The sequence below is a fragment of the Panthera uncia genome, chromosome E1 (assembly GCF_023721935.1).
Source record: "Panthera uncia isolate 11264 chromosome E1, Puncia_PCG_1.0, whole genome shotgun sequence".
In the NCBI taxonomy this organism is placed as follows: Eukaryota; Metazoa; Chordata; class Mammalia; order Carnivora; family Felidae; genus Panthera; species Panthera uncia.
In genome coordinates, this window is record NC_064814.1 from 1,657,923 (window position 1) to 1,677,810 (window position 19,888).

General features: G+C 66.0%; 1 protein-coding gene across 4 annotated transcripts; it reads left to right on the forward strand.

Moving 5' to 3' along the window:
* The first annotated feature begins 392 nt into the window (after window positions 1–392).
* On the forward strand, window positions 393–18,234 carry CEP131 (centrosomal protein 131). Of its 4 annotated transcripts, none has more exons than XM_049635524.1 (25): window positions 393–783; window positions 1,396–1,505; window positions 1,973–2,087; window positions 2,286–2,425; window positions 6,565–6,678; window positions 7,534–7,689; window positions 8,959–9,076; window positions 9,403–9,519; window positions 9,767–9,932; window positions 10,409–10,503; window positions 10,960–11,142; window positions 11,397–11,573; window positions 11,648–11,767; window positions 11,941–12,066; window positions 12,446–12,562; window positions 13,416–13,518; window positions 14,311–14,512; window positions 14,704–14,811; window positions 14,893–15,010; window positions 15,409–15,483; window positions 16,366–16,508; window positions 16,588–16,765; window positions 16,845–17,008; window positions 17,814–17,874; window positions 17,952–18,234. In XM_049635524.1, the coding sequence occupies exons 1-25, from the start codon at window positions 598–600 to the stop codon at window positions 18,024–18,026; spliced, it is 3,267 nt and encodes a 1,088-aa protein (XP_049491481.1). In that variant the 5' UTR covers window positions 393–597; the 3' UTR covers window positions 18,027–18,234. The 4 variants fall into 4 exon arrangements, with proteins under 4 accessions (XP_049491481.1, XP_049491482.1, XP_049491478.1 ...); XM_049635525.1 differs by having other exon boundaries at window positions 2,298–2,425; window positions 9,767–9,926; XM_049635521.1 differs by having other exon boundaries at window positions 16,845–16,997; window positions 17,952–18,233.
* Window positions 18,235–19,888: the final 1,654 nt, after the last annotated feature.

The following is a 19,888-nucleotide window of genomic DNA, read 5'->3' on the forward strand; positions in this document are numbered from 1 at the left end:
TTGAGCCCCAGGGGCCCTCCGACTTCAGAGGTGGGAGTGGGGGGGCAGCAAGGAAGGCTGTGAAGGGTGCCTGGTGCCAGGAGAGGTGGGGGGGGGGGACCTGGACACGAGAGGGCAGATGCCACATCGCAGAAGCTCATGGGTTTCTGGAGGTTCCGAGGAAACGGAAGGGGTTCCGTGGCCAGACAAGCTGTGGCCCCTGGGTTGGGCAGCGTCAATGAGACCAAGTCCTGGTTTGAACGTGTTGAGTGTTTATGTAGCCGCCTTGTCCACACCTCAGGACGACCCCAGGAAGAGGCACTTTCTCAATACCCATTTTACAGATGAAGGAGGTGAGGCTCAGACAGGTGGAGTAGCTGTCTTGGGGTGGGGCATGGGGTAAATGCTGCCTCAGGCCACCCTCAGGCAGGGTCCCTACGGAGAGGTGTCCCTGTGGCCCGGAGCCCTGCTCTGCCACGTGGCTTCTTTTCCCGACAAAGGAGCCCCACCGCCCAGTGAGGAGGGTGGCGGTGGTGTGGTGGTGTGCCGGGAGGCCTGGTTCCTCAGAAGCCATCCCCCTGCACCTCTTCTTGCCTGCTCAGGGCCCTTGCAGCCTCCATGAAGGGCTCCCGGGCCGCCAGCGCTCCCTCCGGCCCCCCCGAGGGCAGCCCAGAAGGTGTGAACCTGAGCCTGACGGGCCTCCCTCCGCCTGTGTCCTGGCGCCCCAACAGCGCCTCCGCCGCCAAGCCTATCGCCCGCTCCTTCTCCGCGGTCTCGGGCAGTGAGCCAAGGAGGAAGGCACTGGTGAGTGCTGGGGCCGGAGGTGTCCAGGGCCGGCAGGGGCTCCAGCTCACAGATCGGAGGGATCTCCCCAAGAGGTCAAGGCCAGGGTCGGTCGCCGGTCTGAGGCAGAACCGAAGTCACCAGCCTCTCGGCCCCTCTCGCTCCACCAGCTTTAGGATTTGGGTCCTCAAGAAGCAGGGTGACCTGGGGTGGGGGGAGGAGATAAGCCCCCGGTGGCCTTGAGGAAAGCCCGGTGGGCAGGCGGGCGGCAGGCGCTGCGGCAGAAGCGAGCCCACCACGTTCCCTGGGTAGTGGGTGGTGGGGAGGACGAGGCCGGAGGACGAGGCCGGACAGCCTCTGCCGAAGCCCCCAGGCCAAGCCTCACGCACTTCCTCCCGGACCCTCACCAGCCAGGGGTGAAGGGTGCCCACTTCATCCAGGAAGACGGGGCTTCTAGAGGATTCCCGTGGCCATGCCCGGGACCCTGCACTGCTCTCGTCCACGAGAGCCGGGAGACCCTTCTTGCCGCGTCCACCCGCTCGCCCTGAATCTGCTCTTCCAGGCCTGGTGTGGCTCGGGGTGAACTGGTGAGTGTCTGAAACCCAGGGGACGGCTGTTTCTTCCTTTCTACAGGAGGCCACAGGGCCAGGAGGTTCCCGAACCATCAACAACCTTCGCAGATCTAACAGCGCCACGCACGTCCACCAGCCACCAGCCGGTCAGGCGTGGACTGGCCCCCTCAGGTGACCCCTCCCCCTCAGGTGACCCCCAGCACACTCCTCTCCTGCCTCCGTCAGCCCTTCTTCCAGCCCACAGCTTGGCCACAGGCTGGGCAGCAGGGCTTGACGTGACCTGCACCCAGGCCAATGCTGCGCTGGGCGGGCGGGCCGAGTCTTGACCCGTCATACCTGGAGTAGAGATGTGGACCCCAGGCCAGCGCCCCCCATACCTGCTTCTTTCCCTTTGTCCCTGCTGCACTCTTCCCGTGGGTGTCGGGGTGGCCGTGGCCCAGGGTGTGAGCATCTCTCTCAGGCACGGTTGTCAGATTATGGCGAAGAATCGACAGTTAAGCTGTTGGCTTGGGAACAGAATTCCCTTCCGGTGACCCGGCCCCTCCCGGCCCCTCGGAAGACGTGCCCATCTGTGCTCCTGGAGCCGACCCGCCCAGACGGAGTGACTGTCCCTGCTTGGCATCCTGTCTCCGACACAGGCCAGCCGAGGACCCCCACTTTCTGACACTCTTTGAGGGCAGCCCTGGTGGGAAAAAGAGGCTGACCGGTCTAAGCAAGGCCCCCAGCGAGAGGGGAGCCACGTGGAATGTCCTGGTAAGGGCCAGGGGCTGAGTCTAAGTGTCCCTTCAAGAGTGACACCCGGTTCTTTGCTGTGGCCGCACCTGTGGGAGGGGCCGGCCGCAGGGAGGGGGTCCGTGTTAGCTCCCCATCCGTGTGCGAGGCAGTGGGGGACCTGCCTGGGGCCTGGGGTCCGCGGCCTGTGCAGCACATCACGGTCTGAGGTGGCGTCAGTGTCCTCGACAGGATGACCACCCCAGGGCCTTCGACTCGCCACCCGACTCCGGGAGTCCTGGCACCCTCAGCGCGCCGGTGGGCCCACGGAGGAGAGAGTGCACCGTTCCCCTGGCCCCCAACTTCACTGCCAACAACAGGTGGGACCTGAGGCGGGTGCCGCACAGGGACCCCAACCACTGAAGCGCCTGGGGACTGACTGTCTTATTCGTGGCAGGTGCCCTGTGCTTTGGAATGAATGACTGAGGGCACAAGTGACTGGTTTTCTCCACCCAGGGGCCCGGGGGGGGGGGGGGAGGCCACGGGGTGGCACCTTGCACCTGGGGAAGGAGGCTGCGGGGAAGGGCCCGGGGAGGGAGGCCATGGGGTGGCACCTTGCACCCGGGGGCTCTGCTGGCCCAGGGTTGCTCGCCCAGGGCTCCTGCAGGCCTCCATCGCCCTCTCCTCTGTGGAGCGGCCTGTCTCCCCAGGACCCGAGACGCCCGGCTTAGCTCTCGAAGAGGTCGGAGTAAGGCCCTGGGGAGGTTCTTGGGCCTCCGGGAGGGGTGGAGCAGGTGGCCTTAGGCGGGCCCTGCTCACTGGGTGCCGAGAGCTGGCTGGTGTGCAGGCCGCACCGCCCACGGCAGGACAGAAGCAAGCACTTGCAGAGGGACGGCCACGACGCTGGGGTCTGCAGAGGGCTAGGCAAGCTGGCCTTGGTGGTGGGGCTGGTGGCTGGTGGTTGTCAGGGTGGGCAGGGGGCCTGGAGAAGCCGCCGAGGAATTCAGGGTCGGCACAGCCACCCTCGGCTGCAGAGCCGGTCCCCCTCACTCTTGGCCTCAGGGGGCCCAGTGGGCAGAGGGACAAGGACATACATGTGCCTCAGTGCAAGAAAGAACTTCTTAATGCCCAGAGCCATGCATCAGAGGAAGAGTCTTGGATCCTCTACCAGAGTCAGCACGGGAAGATTCTTCCTTTTGGTGCAAGAATTTAAATTAACATTAATTTTGGAGGCACCTGGGTGGAATCAGTCGATTCTCGATTTGTGCTCAGATCACGATCTCATGGTCGTGGGATGGAGCCTGCTTGAAGTTGTCTCTCTCTCCCTCTGCCTCTCCCTCTGCCCCTCCCCTGCTCACACGCATGCGCGCTCCCTCTCTCTAAAAAAAACTTTTTAAATTTTAATTTCTGTCAGTGATGCATGCACACAGCTAAATAGCGGAGCAGTGGGAGTGCCTGGAGGGCTCAGTCGGGTAAGTGGCCGACTTCGGCTCAGGTCATGATCTCATGGTTCGTGGGTTCGAGCCCCACGTCAGCCTCTGTGCTGACAGCTCAGAGCCTGGAGCCCGCTTTGGATTCTGTGTCTCCTTCTCTCTCTGATCCTCCCTGCTTGCTCTCTCTCTCTCAAAAATAAATAAAGATGAAAAAAAATGCTTTTAAAGCAGAGCAGCACCACACACTTAAAATAAAAACAACAAACCCACTATCCCTTCCCCCAGAACTGAGTCCTGCTTCCCGGAACCAGCTTTCTTTCTTTCCTTTTTTTTTTTTTTTTTAGTTTTTTTTTTTAACGTTTATTTATTTTTGAGAGACACAGAGAGACAGAGAATGAGCAGGGGAGGAACAGAGAGAGAGGGAGACACAGAATCCGAAGCAGGTTCCAGGCTCTGAGCTGTCAGCACAGAGCCTGATGCGGGGCTTGAACTCACGAACCGTGAGATCATGACCTGAGTCGAAGTCAGTTGCTTAACTGACTGAGCCACCCAGGCGCCCCTCTTTCTTTCTTTCTTTCTTTCTTTCTTTCTTTCTTTCTATCTATCTATTTATTTATTTATTTTTAACGTTTTATTTATTTTTGAGACAGAGAGAGACAGAGCATGAATGGGGGAGGGGCAGAGAGAGAGGGAGACACAGAATCGGAAGCAGGCTCCAGGCTCCGAGCCATCAGCCCAGAGCCCGACGCAGGGCTCAAACTCACGGACCGCGAGATTGTGACCTGAGCCGAAGTCGGACGCCCAACCGACTGAGCCACCCAGGCGCCCCTCTTTCTTTTTTTTTAAAAAAAATGTTCATTTGCTTTGAGAGAGAGTGAGCACACGTGCAGGGAGGGGCAGAGAGAGAGAATCCCAAGCAGTCTCCATGCCTTGGGGGCCGATCCCACGACCTTGGGATCATGACCTGAGCCGAAATCAAGAGTCGGACGCTTGACCGCCTGAACCTCCCAGGCGCTTCTGGAAGCAGCTACTTTCAAGCAGTTTCTTCTAGTATTTTCTAGAAAACAGTTATGAAAGCGTGCTCGTGGTGTTCGTTGTTGACTGTTTTCGGCCTTGGACGCATGCAATCCACGTGGCAGGCGGGCCTTTGCTCCCCTGTGGCCGCCTTGTGAGTCTTCCCCTGTCCCTCCACACTGGCAGAGCTGAGTCCGTCAGACCTGGGCCACGGGGCCACGCTATCGCGCAGGGGCTCTTCCCGGTCCGAGTTCTGAGTTCACAACTTTTTTTTTTTTTTTGCTGTGGGACTTGGGAGCGCTACTTAACCTCCCTGGGCCCCAGGATGCTCATTTATACTAAGGGGCCTCCATTGTGTCTGCCCCACAGGGTCAGGAGGGTTTGACGGGTGAGCCGGGAGCCTCTTAGAGCAGCGCAGTGCACCTGTCTTTCCCAGAGCTAGAAACGATCGCTCCTTTTTCCCTAGCTGCTTGTCTGTGTCTCGGCCGCCTGTCCCAGACTTGACAAGAGAAGGCTGAAACTGGCCTCTGCACCGGGAGCCCAGCAGGGGCCCCTCCTGTCCCAGGAGCCTGGCTTCTCCCGAGGTCCCAGCTGTCTGCCCCCCGTGCGACCTCCGCTTCTTCTGTCTTCTGTGAGCACATCCTCCGCCAGACTCCGGAGCCAGGGTGCTGGGCAGGGAGAAGTTTCAAGACTGTGCGCAGTTGTTCCCTTTCTTTGCGCCGCTGTTCCTGGGATTGGGGTTGCCGAGCGGATCCGACTACGGGCACCGCTCCTGTCTCCTCTGCCTTCCGCTCCGTCCCCGCGCAGCCCTCCGTTCCACGAGCGCCTCCTGCTCCCGAGGGCGTCTGCCTGCCTTCCGGCTCGGGGCGCGTGGTTTTCCTTCTCGCGTCTCTGACGACAGCGGGGAACAGTGGCTGGCAACCTGCACCAGCTGCGGCGGGCGGGGGGGAGGGGGGGGGGCTGGCTGGCTGTTCGTCCCGCCTCTGCGCGCAGGGACATCTGAGGTCACCGTGCTGGGAATGTTGAAGGTGACAAACGTTGCAAGTCCGAGCTTTTCCTGCCGAGAACGGGCTGGTAACGCTTGTCCATGCGGCCCGGCCATCAGCATGGATTCTTTGGGACACCCTCCCTCCGCTTAGTGTCGTCTCCACCACATCCTGTTTGTTGGCCTCTAGCGTGCGGGTTGTTCCTCAAACGTCTGGAATACTGGCTCTGGCAGCATCTAAGAGGGGGGCCCTAAAAGTTGCCTGGTGGCTCACTTGGGGGTGCCCGGGCAGGAACCCGGCTGGTGTCCTGGGGGTCCGCACATATCAGTGTCTGGGCGGCTCAGCCTCTCTGGATGCGGGGAGCGGGGGGGCGGTTCTCTGGTCTCCCGCCTCGGGGTTAGGTACCTGCCCGCCACTGCTGTGGGCCCAGCGGGAGAGGGCACGGCGGTGTCCTGCTCAGTGCACAGACCTTGCTTCTCCTGCAAGGCCAGCCTGTGGTCTGGAGCGCAGGGTGGGCTTGGTGCCTGGGTGCGAGGGTGCAGGAGGGATCTGGGGTACAGCGTTCCTTTGGAAGAGCCGGGCGCCCCCACTTCCGGCTCATGCCTGGGGCTCCAGGGGGGCAGACCAGCCGCTTCGGGGCCTCTCCCCCGTCCCTCCATGTGTCAGTTACCACTGGACCTTCTCATCCTGCTAAAACTTTGCAGTCGTGTCCTCACGGCAGCCTCCTCCCGCATTCCCTTGGTCCCTGTGTGTTTATACCGCGTGTGTTCCTTCTGGTGGGTGAGAGAGGGGCAGGGAGAGAGCGGTGTCTGCCTCCCCTCGTGTTTCCCTGGCACAGAGACGCCCATTCTCTGTTGACGGATGGCCTGACCTTCTCCCTGCAGCACGTCTCTGCTGTCAGCAGACACCTCGGGTCCTGCTCTGTGGGAGTCCCTGGGTGGAGCTGTCCCGGGTCCCGAGAAGGCCCCCTACTGTCGGTGTGGTGGCCGCGGTGGGGCCCCAGGGACGACTGGACGGTGCCGCGGTGAGACGACTCGGGCTGTGCCGCCTCCCGGAGCCTGACGCCACCCCTGTGTCTTCCGGCAGGAGCAACAAGGGTGCCGTGGGCAACCGCGTCACCACCATGCTGCACAACCGCTACACCCCCTCGGAGAAGGCGCCACCGCCCAAGAGCTCCAACCACACGGCTCCCTCCCTCAAGTAAGGCGGGCTCTGGCCTGGGGCAGGTCCGGGAGCTGACGCGCGGCCGGACCCCCGGCGCCCCCGGAGCTGCGGCCCTCGCCAGCGGGGGGGCACCGGGGCAGAGAGACACCAGACCTGGGTGGGCGATCACCCCCGGTGAGGGGTCCCTGCCGAGGAAGCCGTAGCCTCTCCCCGAGTCTCCGGCCCCCTGGCTGAGGCCAGAGCAGCCCGGACCTGTCACCCCCACCCCCCTGCCCGGCACACCCGGAGTCAGGGATTGCCCGTCGGCTGTCGTGGGTCACTGGGTCACCGTCTGGCTCTGGGATCTTGTGACTTTGAGGCTTTTTCATTTTTTAATTATTTTTTTTTGTTTATTTATTTTGAGAGAGAGCGACACACGTGGGCATGTGCTTGTGGGCATGTGCACATATGCACAGGGTTGGGGGAAGGAGCAGACAGAGAGAGAGAGAGAGAGAGAGAGAGAGGATCCCAGGCAGACTCCACGCTATCAACAGAGCCCGACACGAGGCTCAACCTCATGAACCATGAGATCGTGACCTGAGCCCAAGTTGAGAGTGGGATGCTTAACTGCCTGAGCTACCCAGATGCCCCAGACCTCTTTGCTTTTTGTAACGGAAAGAGCCCAGTAACCCACGACGTGGGCCCTGTGTGGGGGGCAGGTGGTCCTGGGGATCGACTAGCGTGTGGGAACCGGGGGCCATGCCTACCCCCGATGTTCTGTGGGTGTGTCCTTCCAGGCCCAAGGCCCTGGGATGGGCTGAGGCAGCCCCGCTTCTCGAAGGCAGAGCTGCCCACCGGGGCCGTGAGTGGGCCTGGGCCGGCGCAGCGAGCCCCTTCTTCTCTTCCTGTTAGCAATATCCTCAAGGCGGCCACCGGTGAGGGGGAGAGCGGTGGCTCCGGGAAGCCACACAAGAACTTTTCCAGCAGCAACCACGTGGCCCAGAACAACGCCGGGGCCACCCCAGGCCTGCTCAGACGGAAGGAGGTGACAGAGGAGGAGGCCGAGAGGTGACCGCGGGCTGGGGGCCGGGAGGGAGCCTGAAGCTCCCCTGATAGAAATTTCCACTTAAGAAAATGTCAGGAAGAGGCACATCTGGAGAAGGCGGAAATAGAGCCACAGCTGCCTGGGGCCCGTGGCTGCAGAAGGGGGTCCTTCCGGGGGTGACAGAAATGCTCTGAATCTGGGTCACACTGCCAGTCGTACGACCCTGTAAATTTATGAAAAACCATTGAACTGTATACTTAAAATGGATAGATTTTATGGTATCTAAATTGTACGTCACTAAAACTGTTAGTTAAAAAAGCATTAACTGGAAGGAAGACATAAAACTAAAAACACCCCAAACAGCCTTATGGCCCCGTCCCCTGAATCTCGCTCCAGGGGGGCGATGAGGGTGGGCTGCAGCCGGACCTTCCGCCGGGGCCCCCGGTCCAGGGTGTCGCTGCCGGTCAGGAACCTTGTGCTGGTCAGAGTGTGGGAGCCAACACCTGGTGGGTGGCCACCGCTGCTGTCCCGTGGGAGCCTGGGGACGGGGCCCTGGGGGTGGGCGCGTGGGAGGAGCCGGCAGCCAGGTGCTTCCCGCCTGGCTGTGCATCAGCGTACAGGCCCCTCTGTGCGCCTGTCCCGAAGCCGGCGACCATCCATGTCCTGGATGCTCCGTTAGGGCTTTTGCTGAGTAAATCGGCAGGTGGTCCTTAGAGCCGGGGTTAAGGCTTTTTAGAGTTTACTCAGCTTTACTGAGTCAAAGTGATTGACGTATGATAAAATGCACCCGTTTTAGATGTATTGCTGGCTGAGTTCGGGCGCGTGTATGCAGCTCTGTGGTCTGCAGGTACAGCCACCAAGACACAGGACGTCCGTCACCCCCAGAACCCCCGGAGGGCTTTTATCCAGCTCCAGACCCCACCCTGGCCACACCCATCTGTTCCCTTAGGGCTTTGCCTTTTCTAGAATAGTCTATGGCCCGAGCACTCAGCCTGTGGCCTATCATGCCCGGCCAGGTCTCTGGTTTGTTGCTTTTTGTCGGTGAATAGCGTCCACCGTCAGGACCGCAGCGCCCACCCACAGACCCACAGCCGGGTGTGCCGGGCACGGCGCTGGGCCTTTGGGTTATTTCTGGTGACTGCGCACAGAGCCTGCAAATGGGCGTTTTCACCTCCCCTGGGGAGTGCGGCTGCACACTCCCTCGGGGGGCCCAGGGGGGAGAGGCCATCACTCACTCGGGTCGGCGGCTGCCTGGGGCCCTGCCTCAGTCCTGCGCCGTCCTGCCCCCGCAGGTTTATCCACCAGGTGAACCGGGCTGCTGTCACCATCCAGCGATGGTACCGCCAGCAGGTGCAGAGGCGCCAGGCCAGAGCCGCCCGCCGGGAGCACCTGCTCGCGCCGAAGCGAGAGGTAGGCGGGGGTGTGTGAGCTGTGCCCCGAGGAGGCAGGCGGGAATCCCAGGGGTCCCGGCTGCATACAGTGGGGTTTCTGGGACCAGCGGGATTGAAACATGGAATTGCCCCATGGGCCCACACCCCATGTGGGGGCTCCCTTCCTCCCTGCCCTGAGTCAGGGCCCCTGCTCCGAGATGCAGAGCTGTCTCCCCACTCGAAGGAGCCGCTGGCCACCCGCAGGGAGGCAGGCTGGGGGACCGGGGGCGGGGGGGGGGTCCCGTGGAAACCCAGGTCTGGACGAGCAACCCCACCTTCGCCATCAAACCAGCTGTGGTTCCACAGGAACAGCGGCAGCAGCTGGGAGACAGGAACGTGCCGGACCTGCAGCAACAGAAGGAGGCGGCCAGGAGGAAGGTCCGGGAGGAGAAGGCGCGCCAGGCCAGGCGACTGGCCGTTCAGGTGCCTGGGGTGCCCTGAGCAGGAAGCCCAGGGTGGAGTCAGCAGACAACTGCTGGGTACACCCCCTGTGCCTGAGAGCAAGACTGTGCTCCTGGGGGACCTCTGCCTGCTGCCTTCCTTGAGCCCTCCTGCCCCCAGCCCCTGGACGCTGGGCCTCGGGGCAGCTTGGTGGGGAGAGGGGGGACGGGAAGGGCAGGGCAGCCGGCTTGTGCTGGGCGAGGCTGCTCAGAGGGGCCCCTCACGGCAGGAGCTCCAGCAGCAGAAGCGAGCCCAGAAGTCAGGCGACCCTGAGCCTGGGCTGCAGAAGGAAGCGCGAGAGACCGAGAAGCCCCAGCCCGCTCAAGAGTCCGCCCTGAGGCCGGGCAGCACCGCTCGGGCCCACCGGACCCACAAGGCCAATAACACCAGTGCGGGTGAGCCCAACAGAGGCCTGCCCCACCTCTGCCTCCCAGCTCTAGGCACTCTCAAGGTCATGGCCCTGCCCCGTGCCCCGCCCCCTCCCTCTGGGAGGGCAGCGGCCAGGAAGGAGGCGTGGCCTCTGCTGCCGTCCCTTGGCCCCGCCTGCTTCCGCCCTGGAGGAGGGGCCTCGGCTGTGCAGCCCCCTCCCGCTTCTCCACTGCCGCCGCTCTTGTTCTGAAGCTGGACACCATGACCCTAACGACCAGTCAGGCCGAGAGTTCTGGGGTGGTTGCACCAGTTTCCCTGACCTTTCACCCCAGAAGGTCAGGGTTCCAGAATGTTCCCTCTGCTCCGCATGCAGTCTGCCGTGGTCCCCGCTGCCACGTGCTCTCCCTCCCGTGTGTGTGGTCTCCTCTCAAGGGGCCCTCCAGATTTGCTGCCCCCCGGTGGGGCGATGCCCCCGTGACCAACGCTCTGCTCTGTCGTGCAGGAGCTGGCTTCCGTTCCTCAGGCGCAGAGGACCCCTGCCATCCAGCCTCCAACTCCTCCCCAGAGCCCCGGCAGTTTCCAGAGAACAAGCCTCAGGTGTCCATACAGCCCTTTCTGTCCACCCTCCCCCTCAGCCTGGGTGGCCCGACCCCGCCCCTGCGTGGCTGTGGGGTCACTCAGACTGGGAAAGGCTGCCCGGAATGGGTCTTGTTGCCCTAAGGCGGGGCGGGGGGGGGGGGCTGGTCTCACAATGGCCCTGGAATCCGTCTGGGCTCTCACAGACGCCCTGGGGTGGGGCCCGAAGTCCGTGCCCACAGAAGAGCGCAGGAAGCTCAGAGGTTGGGTGTGGGCCGAAGCCCCCGGGCCGAGGGGTGAGGAGGCCCAGCCACCCTTCTCATTTTCCTGGAGGTGGGTCGGGGTGCGCCTGATCCATGCGGCTGAGTGGCCGTGGGCCGATGCAGAGGAGGCCTCCCTCTCCCCGCCTGCACAGTTGTCTGGGGGTCTTGGCCTCTAATGGCCTCAGCGGTTGTCCCTCCTGCCTGTCCGCTGCAGGATGCCGGCTCCCAGGACGTGGCCAGTGAGGATCTGGAGGTGGTGGGCCCTGCCAAGGTCAAGGCCCAGTCCAGGGCGACCCTGGACGAGCTGCTGGCCACGCTAAGGCTGCTGGAGGAGGAGCCCGAGCCGCTGCCCAACCCCAGGGCCTATCACAAGGACAAATACTCCTGGACCGACGAGGTGACCGCGGGCTGCCCAGGAGTGGGGAACGGGTGCCGCCTCTCCGCCAGCGCGCCCCTGGGCGATGCCCCGCAAGCATCCGGGCAGGCTGAGAGGCCCTTCCTTCCAGACCAGGTCCGGCCGCCTTCCCCAGCCGTCCCTGCACTCGCTCCACCCCTGCCTCCCACCCGGGGGTCCCTGAGGAGCTCCCGGTGGGCCAGCCCAGCGTCCTCGGCCACCCCTCAGCCCCTGATGCCGTGCCCCCTCCCCTGTAGGAGGACGATGCCAGCTCCCTGACAGCAGACAACCTGGAGAGGTTTGGGAGGCTCGGCACGTGTGCCAGTCCCCCCGAAGACGGGACTCTGCTCTCGGAGGCCAAGCTGCAGAGTATCATGAGCTTTCTGCACGAGATGGAGAAGTCGGGCCAGGACCGGCCGGCCTCAGCCCCTCAGGTGCGGAGGGTCCCCGGGGAGGGCGCCAGGTCATCGCCCGCCTGGCCATCACCTGACTCACGCCGCCTTCCCAGGGGCTGGTGCCGGACGAGGGGCGCCTGGAGCCCACGTCCACGGTGAGCTCGTCTGTGATGCGGCTGAAGCTGGAGGTGGAAGAGAAGAAGCAGGCAGTGGGGCTGCTGCAGAAAGCCCTGGTAACGTCCCGCCGGTTCCCCGTCCCGTCCCCGTCCCCGTCCCTGTCCCCATCCCTGTCCCCGTCCTGGGCCGTCGCCCCGTCACCACCCTGGCAAATCCTCACACACGCGGGGCCATTGCTGCTTTGCCCCTGGTCCCCAGTGTCCCACCTCTCCTCCCCCCACCCCCCCAGGTGCAGCAGCGGGACCTCACCGTCCGGCGGGTCAAGGAGACTGAGAAGGAGCTGGGCCGGCAGCTGCGGCAGCAGAGGGACCACTACGAGGCCACCATCCAGCGGCATCTGTCTTTCATTGACCAGGTGCCACCGCCTAGGCAGTCGGGCACCGGGGAAGAGGGGCCGGGACCCGCTGGGCCCAGGGGGTCGTTGGGTTCCAGACTGGCTTGGGCCGCACGGACACTTCTAGACCCACGGGGCTTCCTGGCAGGCCTGCTGCTCCCTTGTGTAGAAACCGCAGCATCTTCCGTGAGGGAGCTGCTTGACGGGCCAGCCCAGGGCGTCACTGGGTGCTCTCCCCGAGGCCACGTCCCCCGGCCACGCCCCTTGTCCACAAGCGCTGGCTCCTGCAGTCTCGGCCCCAGGGGAGCCCGGGAGGGGAGGGGAGGGGAGGTCAGTGGTCACAGGGGCAGGCCCCCGTCTCAGGGCAGCCACCTGAGCCCCGGCCCTTGACCCGCCACAGCTGATTGAAGACAAGAAGGCCCTGGCAGAGAGGTGCGAGGCCGTGGTGGCGGAGCTGAAGCAGGGGGACCAGAGGCGCAGGGACAGGGAGGCCCAGGTGCAGGAACAGCATGAGCTGGTGAGCCCCTCGGGTGGGCGGCCACGGCTGGCTGGAGCGGCAGCTCTGCAGCTCCGGTGCTCTCGGGCCCTGTGGGCGGTGGGGAGGGGGGGGGGGGGGGGCCCGCGGGCCGGGGGGGGGGGGGGGGGGGGGGGGGGAACAGCCTCAGAGCAGGGGAGTCATGGGGGGTTTGAGAGCAAGATCACTGGGCCCACCGTGGAGGCTCGGGCCCGTGCCCCACACCCGGGACGAGGTGCCGCCCCAGCCCAGGCTCGTCCCTCTCTGGGCTGGAGCTGCTCTGGGTGCTAGACCCTGGGGCGGAGCCGGTTACCCCTCCCGTGTCACATACAAGGAGGCGGGGCTGGGAGGAGCCACCACCTGCCCTCAGTGCTGGCTGAGTGGGAGCCTGAACTGCCCCAGCTCTGGGCCCCTGGGCAGAGGGACCTCCCCTAGCTTTCCTGGCTTTGCCGCCTAGGCCCGGGCCCTGCCTCATCGGGCTTTACTGGCAGCACCAGCCTTCTCCCCTGCCCAGCTTCACTTCCCACGGTGTGGGCGGCGATGGCCCCCAGGCCGAGAGCTGGCTCTGGGGGAGGGGGGGGTATCAGCATTGTTAAGCCCCCTCCCCCACAGCGACCGCAGGGGACAGCCAGGGTTGGGGGGCCTTCCGTCACACAGAAGTGGGGACTCGGGGTACCCCAGTAGGGCCTCTGCAGGCCGATTACTTTCCCCCATCTCAAGCCTCCAGACTGGATCCTGCCTCCACCTCCAGGGAGGGCAGAATAGGACCACTGGCAAGTGCAGGGCCCCCGGGGCGGGGGTGGGGGGTGGCTGAGGGGCCGGGGTCTCTGTCGACTTCCTGTCTCCTTGCTGGCAGGAGATTAAGAAACTCAAAGAACTAATGAGTGCCACTGAGAAAGTCCGCAGAGAGAAGTGGATCAATGAGAAAACCCGAAAAATCAAGGAAATTACAGTCCGAGGTGGGGACCGGCCACACCTCGCTGGTCAGATGCTGACAGGCCACGTGGCCCAGGGGGAGGCATGGGGGCCTTTGAGCAGGAACAGCAGTTTCGGTTATGCCCGCAGTAGAGACGACCTTCCAGGGCAGCTACGGGGCCTCAGGTGCTGCCGTCCAGCCAGCTTCAGGCCCGGAGGAGGCAGGGAGGGGGCTGGCCACACAGGCCAAGGACCTGGGACGAAGGGTGGGTCCAAGAGGAAGGGCGTTGCCTTCCCTCTGCCGCCTGAACTCTTTTACCTTCCGGGGGTGCCAGCCAGGTGGGAGCATGGGGGACACACGGGGTTCCCTGCCACCTGGTTAGAGAGTAGGTCTGAGGGCTGCACCCACCACGCCTGGCCTGCGCCCGGCCCTCCTGCTCTAGGACACTCTCTTCCCCAGTGACAGTCGCCTCCAAGGGTTGACCCCTTGGGCCAGAGCTCCACGGAGGCTGCAGGGCCGCCCGGAGGGAGACGGATGGTCGTGGGCCCAGGTGGACTCAGCCTCGCCTCCACTGGAGCCTGGGGGGGGGGGGGGGGGGGGGGGCCCCGGGGGGGGGGAACCCCCGCGGGCCGTGCCGGGGGGGGGGGGGGGGGGGGGGGGGAGGGGGATCCCCTGGGGGGGAAATCTCCTGGCTGGATTGCAGTTCTGGTGTCACGGTGGGCGAGAATGGGGGGTCCCCTACAGCACTGGGGGCAAGGGTCAGGGCTGTAGGCAGCCGAGTGGGCAGAGGTCAGGGCTCCTCTGCGGCCCCTGCACAGCGGCGCCCTCCCTCCAGGCCTGGAGCCGGAGATCCAGAAGCTGATCGCCAAGCATAAGCAGGAGCTGAAGAAGCTCAAGGGCCTGCACGAGGCGGAGCTGCTGCAGGCGGACGCGCGCGCGGCGCAGCGCTACGGCCGCCAGGTGGAGGAGCTGCGGGAGCACCTGGAGCGCGAGAAGGAGGCGCTGGGCCAGCAGGAGCGGGAGCGCGCCCAGCAGCGGTGCGTGGGCCCCGGGGACGGGACGGGACGGGACGGGAGGATGCCGAGCGGAGCCGGGGAGGGCGGGGGACGCGGAGGCTGGCGCCGGGGGCGTGGCCTCCCCGCAAACCCCTTGAAGACGGCGGTGTCCCGGGCGGGGCGGGCCGGCCGACGTGGCGGTCGCCCCCGGCTGAGGCTCTCTCCTCCCTCAGCTTCGAGCAGCACGTGGAGCAGGAGCAGCGGGCCCTGCAGCAGCAGCGACGGCGGCTCTACGGCGAGGTGGCCGAGGAAAAGGAGCGGCTGGGCCAGCAGGCAGCCAGGTGCCACCGGGAGGGGCCCGGGCGCCCACGGCCGCCACCACTCCCCCACCCAGCTGACCTCTCACCTCCCCCTCCCCCCAGGCAGCGGGCAGAGCTGGAGGAGCTGAGGCAGCAGCTGGAGGAGAGCAGCGCTGCCGAGGGCCGGGCCCTCAGGGCCGAGTTTGAGAAGGGGAGAGAGGAACAGGAGCGCCGGCACCAGGTGGGCAAGCCCGCGACCGCCCGCGCCCCGCCTCGCACCTTTGCCCTGGCGCTCCCCCCCCCCCCCCCCCCCGCGCCCCCCCCCCCCCCCGGGCCCCCGCCCCCCCCCCCCCCCCCCGTCGCCCCCTCGTCCCTCCCCTCTTCCCTGCGTTCCGCAGCCCCCCGCCCCCGCGCTCCGGCGTCCCCGCATCCCCACCCCGTCAGCCGCTGCAGGACCGTGGGGGCACCGTGTCAGGGTCACTATCCGTGCCTGACCCCACCTGCCGGAATGGCGGCCACTTGGAGAGCTGGGCAGATCCCGCAGACCGTCTCCCCTGCTCCCCTGCACACCCTCAGCCCAGCTGGCCCTGGGGGGCGGGGCTTCAATGCCTGCTCTCACGGTGTCGCCCACCCCCCCAGATGGAGATGAAGGCCCTGAAGGACCAGCTGGAGGTGGAGCGACAGATGTGGGAGGCCAGCTGTGCCAAGAAGGAGGTGGGGAGCCGGAAGCCGCGGTGTTTCTTCCTGCCCCGCACCCCGGACATCAGAGCAGGCGGCATGGGGTTCCGGGGTTCCGCGCTTCCGTGGCCTCGCCGAGGGCAGGGTTCCCGGTGTCACGGTGTCACAGTCGGGCAGCTCAGGGGTCGGTGGCATTGTGCTAGTGTGTGTGTGCAGCACCTGAGTGCCGCCAGGAGGCGGGAGAGGTGGGGGGTGGGGGGGCAGACCCGGCTGACGTCAGGGGAGGCTGTTCCTCGCCCCTGCCCTCCAGCTGGCTGCTCTCAGGGTTAACTAACACTCAGCCAGCGAGCAAAAGGGGAACACTTAGGAGGCGGTCTCCCCCCTTACCTTCCAGTGCCTTCCACAGGCACGGACTGTGCCACCAGGCTCACCCGTCCGGGAAGGAGGCTGTGGTGGACAGGTGCTCAGGGCCACACATGAGGCGATGGCCCATTGGCCTAGTGACAAGGCCTCAGCAGTGGCCAAGCAGCCTCCCTGCGTGCCCCGTAGCTGTGCACAGCGGCCACTGTATTTGTGGGACGTGTTTGCAGATGTGGGCAGCTGGGTCAGAGGGCGTGTGGCGTGAAACCTGACCTGAGTTTCCAAATTGCCTTCCAAAGGCCTGCCCCGTCTGGGCCTTCGCTCGCCAGGCCTGGAGGTGTCCCTTCCTGTTCTCAGAACCAGGATCTGGTCCCTCCTTTGACCCTGGCGGGTCTGGCAGCAGACTCCGGCTGCACTGCTCATGTTCCCACGTGTGCCCCTGCTCTGTCCCGTCCTGGGTCGCCCTGGGTCCGAAGATCCACCGTGTGAGCTGCCGGGTACCGGGGGCTGGACCTGGGGGGACGTGGCCAGCCCCACCAAGCCCCGTGCGCCCCCCAGGAGGCGTGGCTGCTGACCCGGGAACGCGAGCTGAGGGAAGAAATCCGGAGAGGCCGGGACGAGGAGATCGAGCTGGTCATCCGCCGGCTGGAGGCAGACATGACGCGCGCCAGGGAGGAGAGCGAGCGGGCCGCCGAGAGCCGGTGAGGCCTTCTCCCGGCGGCCCCGGCGCGGCCCCGCGGCCCCGGAGCCCCCTGACCCTGCCCTGCCGGCCCCCCCCAGCGTCAGGCGCATCCGGGACAAGTACGAGACGGAGCTCTCGGAGCTGGAGCAGTCCGAGCGGAAGCTGCAGGAACGGTGTGCGGAGCTGAAGGGGCGCCTCGGGGAGGCCGAGGGGGAGAACCTGCGTCTGCAGGGCCTGGTGCGGCAGAAGGAGAGGGAGCTGGCCGACGCGGCGGCGGTGAGCGGGGCGGGCAGGGGCGGGCGGGCGGCCCCGGTGCATCCGGGTCCCCGCTCACACCCGCCCCGTGCCGGCCCAGGTGAACGAGCAGCTGGTCGGCGAGCGGAGCGGCCTGGCCGAGGTGCTCCGCCAGGAGTTCGCCGACCGCCTGGCAGCCTCCGAGGAGGAGACCCGGCAGGCCAGGGCCCAGCTGGAGCAGCTGACCCGGGAGAAGCAGGCGGAGCTGGAGGAGGTGCACGGGAGGTGGGCCGTGGGCTGGAGCCGGGGGGTGGGGGTGGGGGGGGGGGTCCCTGAAGGGCACGGGGGGAGGGGGAAGGGGGGGACACAGTCTGGAGCCAGGATCCTTGGGGAGCAGAGGGGGGAGAGGTGGGCCGTGGGCTGGAGCCGGGGTCCCTGGGGAGCACGGAGGAGGGGGAAGGGGGGGGGACACGGGCTGGAGCAGGGGGGCTCGGGGGAGGGGAGAGGGGGGCAGGGTCCCGCAGCTGCAAATGACAGGACGCTCGGCCTGAGAAAGGGGAGCCTCTCCTTGTTGCTGAGGCAGAATGGGGCCCGTCAGCAGCTGCTGTGGTCTCCCTGTGAGGCGCGGCCCCAGGGCCCGGCCGTCCCAGCGGGACTAGGGTCTCCCCTCCTGCCCCAGGAGGGCGGCCTCCAGAGAGGCCTGGGTGAAGCAGCAGCAGCTCACGTGTGGGAGGAGTCCCAAGTGGGGGCGGGGTAGCAGCGGGCAGCGCCCCCAGCCCCGCAGGCCCCTCAGTCCTTCCGGAGAGGCGGGGCTGGGGGCGGGGCCTTTTGTCCTCAGGGCCGCAGGGAGCGGTCTTGGTGCCAGGGTTCCCGCTCTGGGCTCTGGCCCGCCGAGGCCTGTTCTGCGGGCAGCGGCCCGGGGCCAGCCGTGGGGGTCACAGCGCCAGGCGTCAACCCCTCCAGGCGGCCCGGTGCCCTCGGGCGGCAGGGCTGGGGTGGGGTGGGCAGCAGAACTGCCCCTCCTGCTCTTCGGGGGACGGAGGCTCCGCCCTGCCACCCTCAGCTGCCCGAGTCCGTGTTCGCCCCGCAGGGTGAAGGTGGCCCTGGCAAAGAAGGAGGAGGCGGTGCGCGGCCTCCGGAAGCAGCACGAGGTGGGTCCCCGAGGCCGGGGCGGGGGGCAGGGGCGGGGGCGGCTGGGGCCTGACCGCAGGTGGCCCGCGTGTTGCAGGCCGCCGTGAAGCGGGCCGACCAGCTGGAGGAGCTGTTGGAGCAGCGCAGGCGGCCGTTCCCGAGCGCCAAGTGACCGAGAGCAGCCCGGACCGGCGGGGACAGCAGGGCTGAGGGCGCCCGGCGGGGCGTGGCCCCCGTCAGGCCCTGGCCTTCCCTCCCCCTTCCCTCCCTCCGCCCCGAGCTCAGGTCATCCTGAGGCTAGAGCGCCGGGGCTGCATTTTAACAGTAAAGAGGTGTTTTTAGTACTGGTGTGATTCTGCCTGATCTCTCTCTCCTGGGCGGGGTCCCCAGCTCTGCTCTCAGTCCTAGTGCCTGTGCTCCCGGCCTGCCCCCCCCTCCCCCCGCCCCTGGGGTTGAGTCCCAGCCCCCGAGCACAGGGAATGTCTGTCTGTTCCAGCCTGGGCTCTCCCGGGCTCCCTAGCTGGCCGGCCCTGCCCTCCGAAGGAGCTTGGAGGCTCTTCCCCCGCCCTCTTCGGATGCCCCAGCTGCGGTTGTGCTCCCCCTGTGGCAGAGACCCTCTCATTCCTCCCACCCGCTTGGGGACGCCCCCTGGAAGTGTGCAGCCTGGAGCCCTTGAGAGGTGGGCACTGGGCAGGCTGTGCCCAAGAGGAGGGTGAGGCCGCCCCGAAGTCAGGGTGGGGGTGACGGACAGGGTGCTCCTTCTCCAGGACGCGCCTCCCCTCCCTCTGCCAGGCGCACTGGGGAGCGTGTGCTGGCCAGGAAGTCCCTCCAGCTCGCACAGGGTGACCTCCTGCACGTGGGTTGTGGCAGGGCCGCCCCGGGGGAGGGCTGAGGCAGCTCGCAGGGCGCTCACTTGCTGGACCGTCCCCTGTCGCTGCCGTTCCCTTCCTTGGGGTGTGTCCAGCCTCGGTTCCCTCATCTGCACAGGAGAGTCTTTCTCCTCTTTGGTGCCAGAGCGGGACGCAGCACGGAGACTCACAGGCCCACTCTGGCCCGACCCCTGCCCGGGGCGGGGGCGTCTGCTCGGGGCCGTCCACGTCCCCTCCTCGTGGGGCCGTCTCGTCCTGTGAGATGCTGGATGGGAAGAAGTGGCCGTCTGGCGTGTGTGACTGGGGCGCCCTGTCTGGGGCTTGAGGGGCGGAGGGGCTGCAGGCCCACTTCCTCCCCGCGGGGCCAGTGTTGCCCCGGAGCTCAGCCCCTCTACCTGCAGTTCTAAGAGTCAGGCTGACCTCCAGACGCGTCCTCTCGAGTCCCGAGAAGGGGGGATGGCTGGGCCCCAGGGGTGGGGGCTCCTTGAGGGGAGGGGCGGCAGGCACCAGCTCAGACCCCTCCCTGGGCTACAGCTGCAGCCAGAAGGAGCCGGCCACTCGCTGCCCTCGGGCCGGCTCCCAGGGGCAGGGTGGGGGCGACACGGGGGAAGAATGGTTCGGACCTCCCCCCTGTCTCCTGTAAAAGGTATTTTTGTCTGAAGCTGTCATTAGGAGTTGCCAGGGGGAAGCCGCTGTAAATTACTAAGCTATGTATTTTTGCAAGTAAGGTGTTCAGCAGGTGGGAAGACAGACAGGGTGGGGGCCAGAGACGGGGGTAGGCAGGAAACCTGTGCAGACGGGCAGAGGTGCTGCTCCAACCTGGGGCAGCCTGACTTCCCAGCCCAGGCAGGACCGGGCGCCACCCGGCAGGAGCTCCTCGAAGCCCCCTATGGGCAGGATGGCGGGGACACCCTGAGTTTCTGACACAGTCCCTTCCCCAGCTGGCTGTGGGTCATAGGGGCAGCTTGGAGGGGGAGATCTCTGGCCCCACCCCACCCAGACCCTGTCCCAAGGCCCACGGCACTTGTGGCCCTCTGACCATGTGCCTTTTTGGAGACCAGTGACAGCACAAACGAATCCCCGAAGTTCCTGTTGGATCAGTGCCAGGCAGAACCATGAGCAAAACAAACCAACAGCCTGCCCTATGGGGTGTTGAGGGCACTGA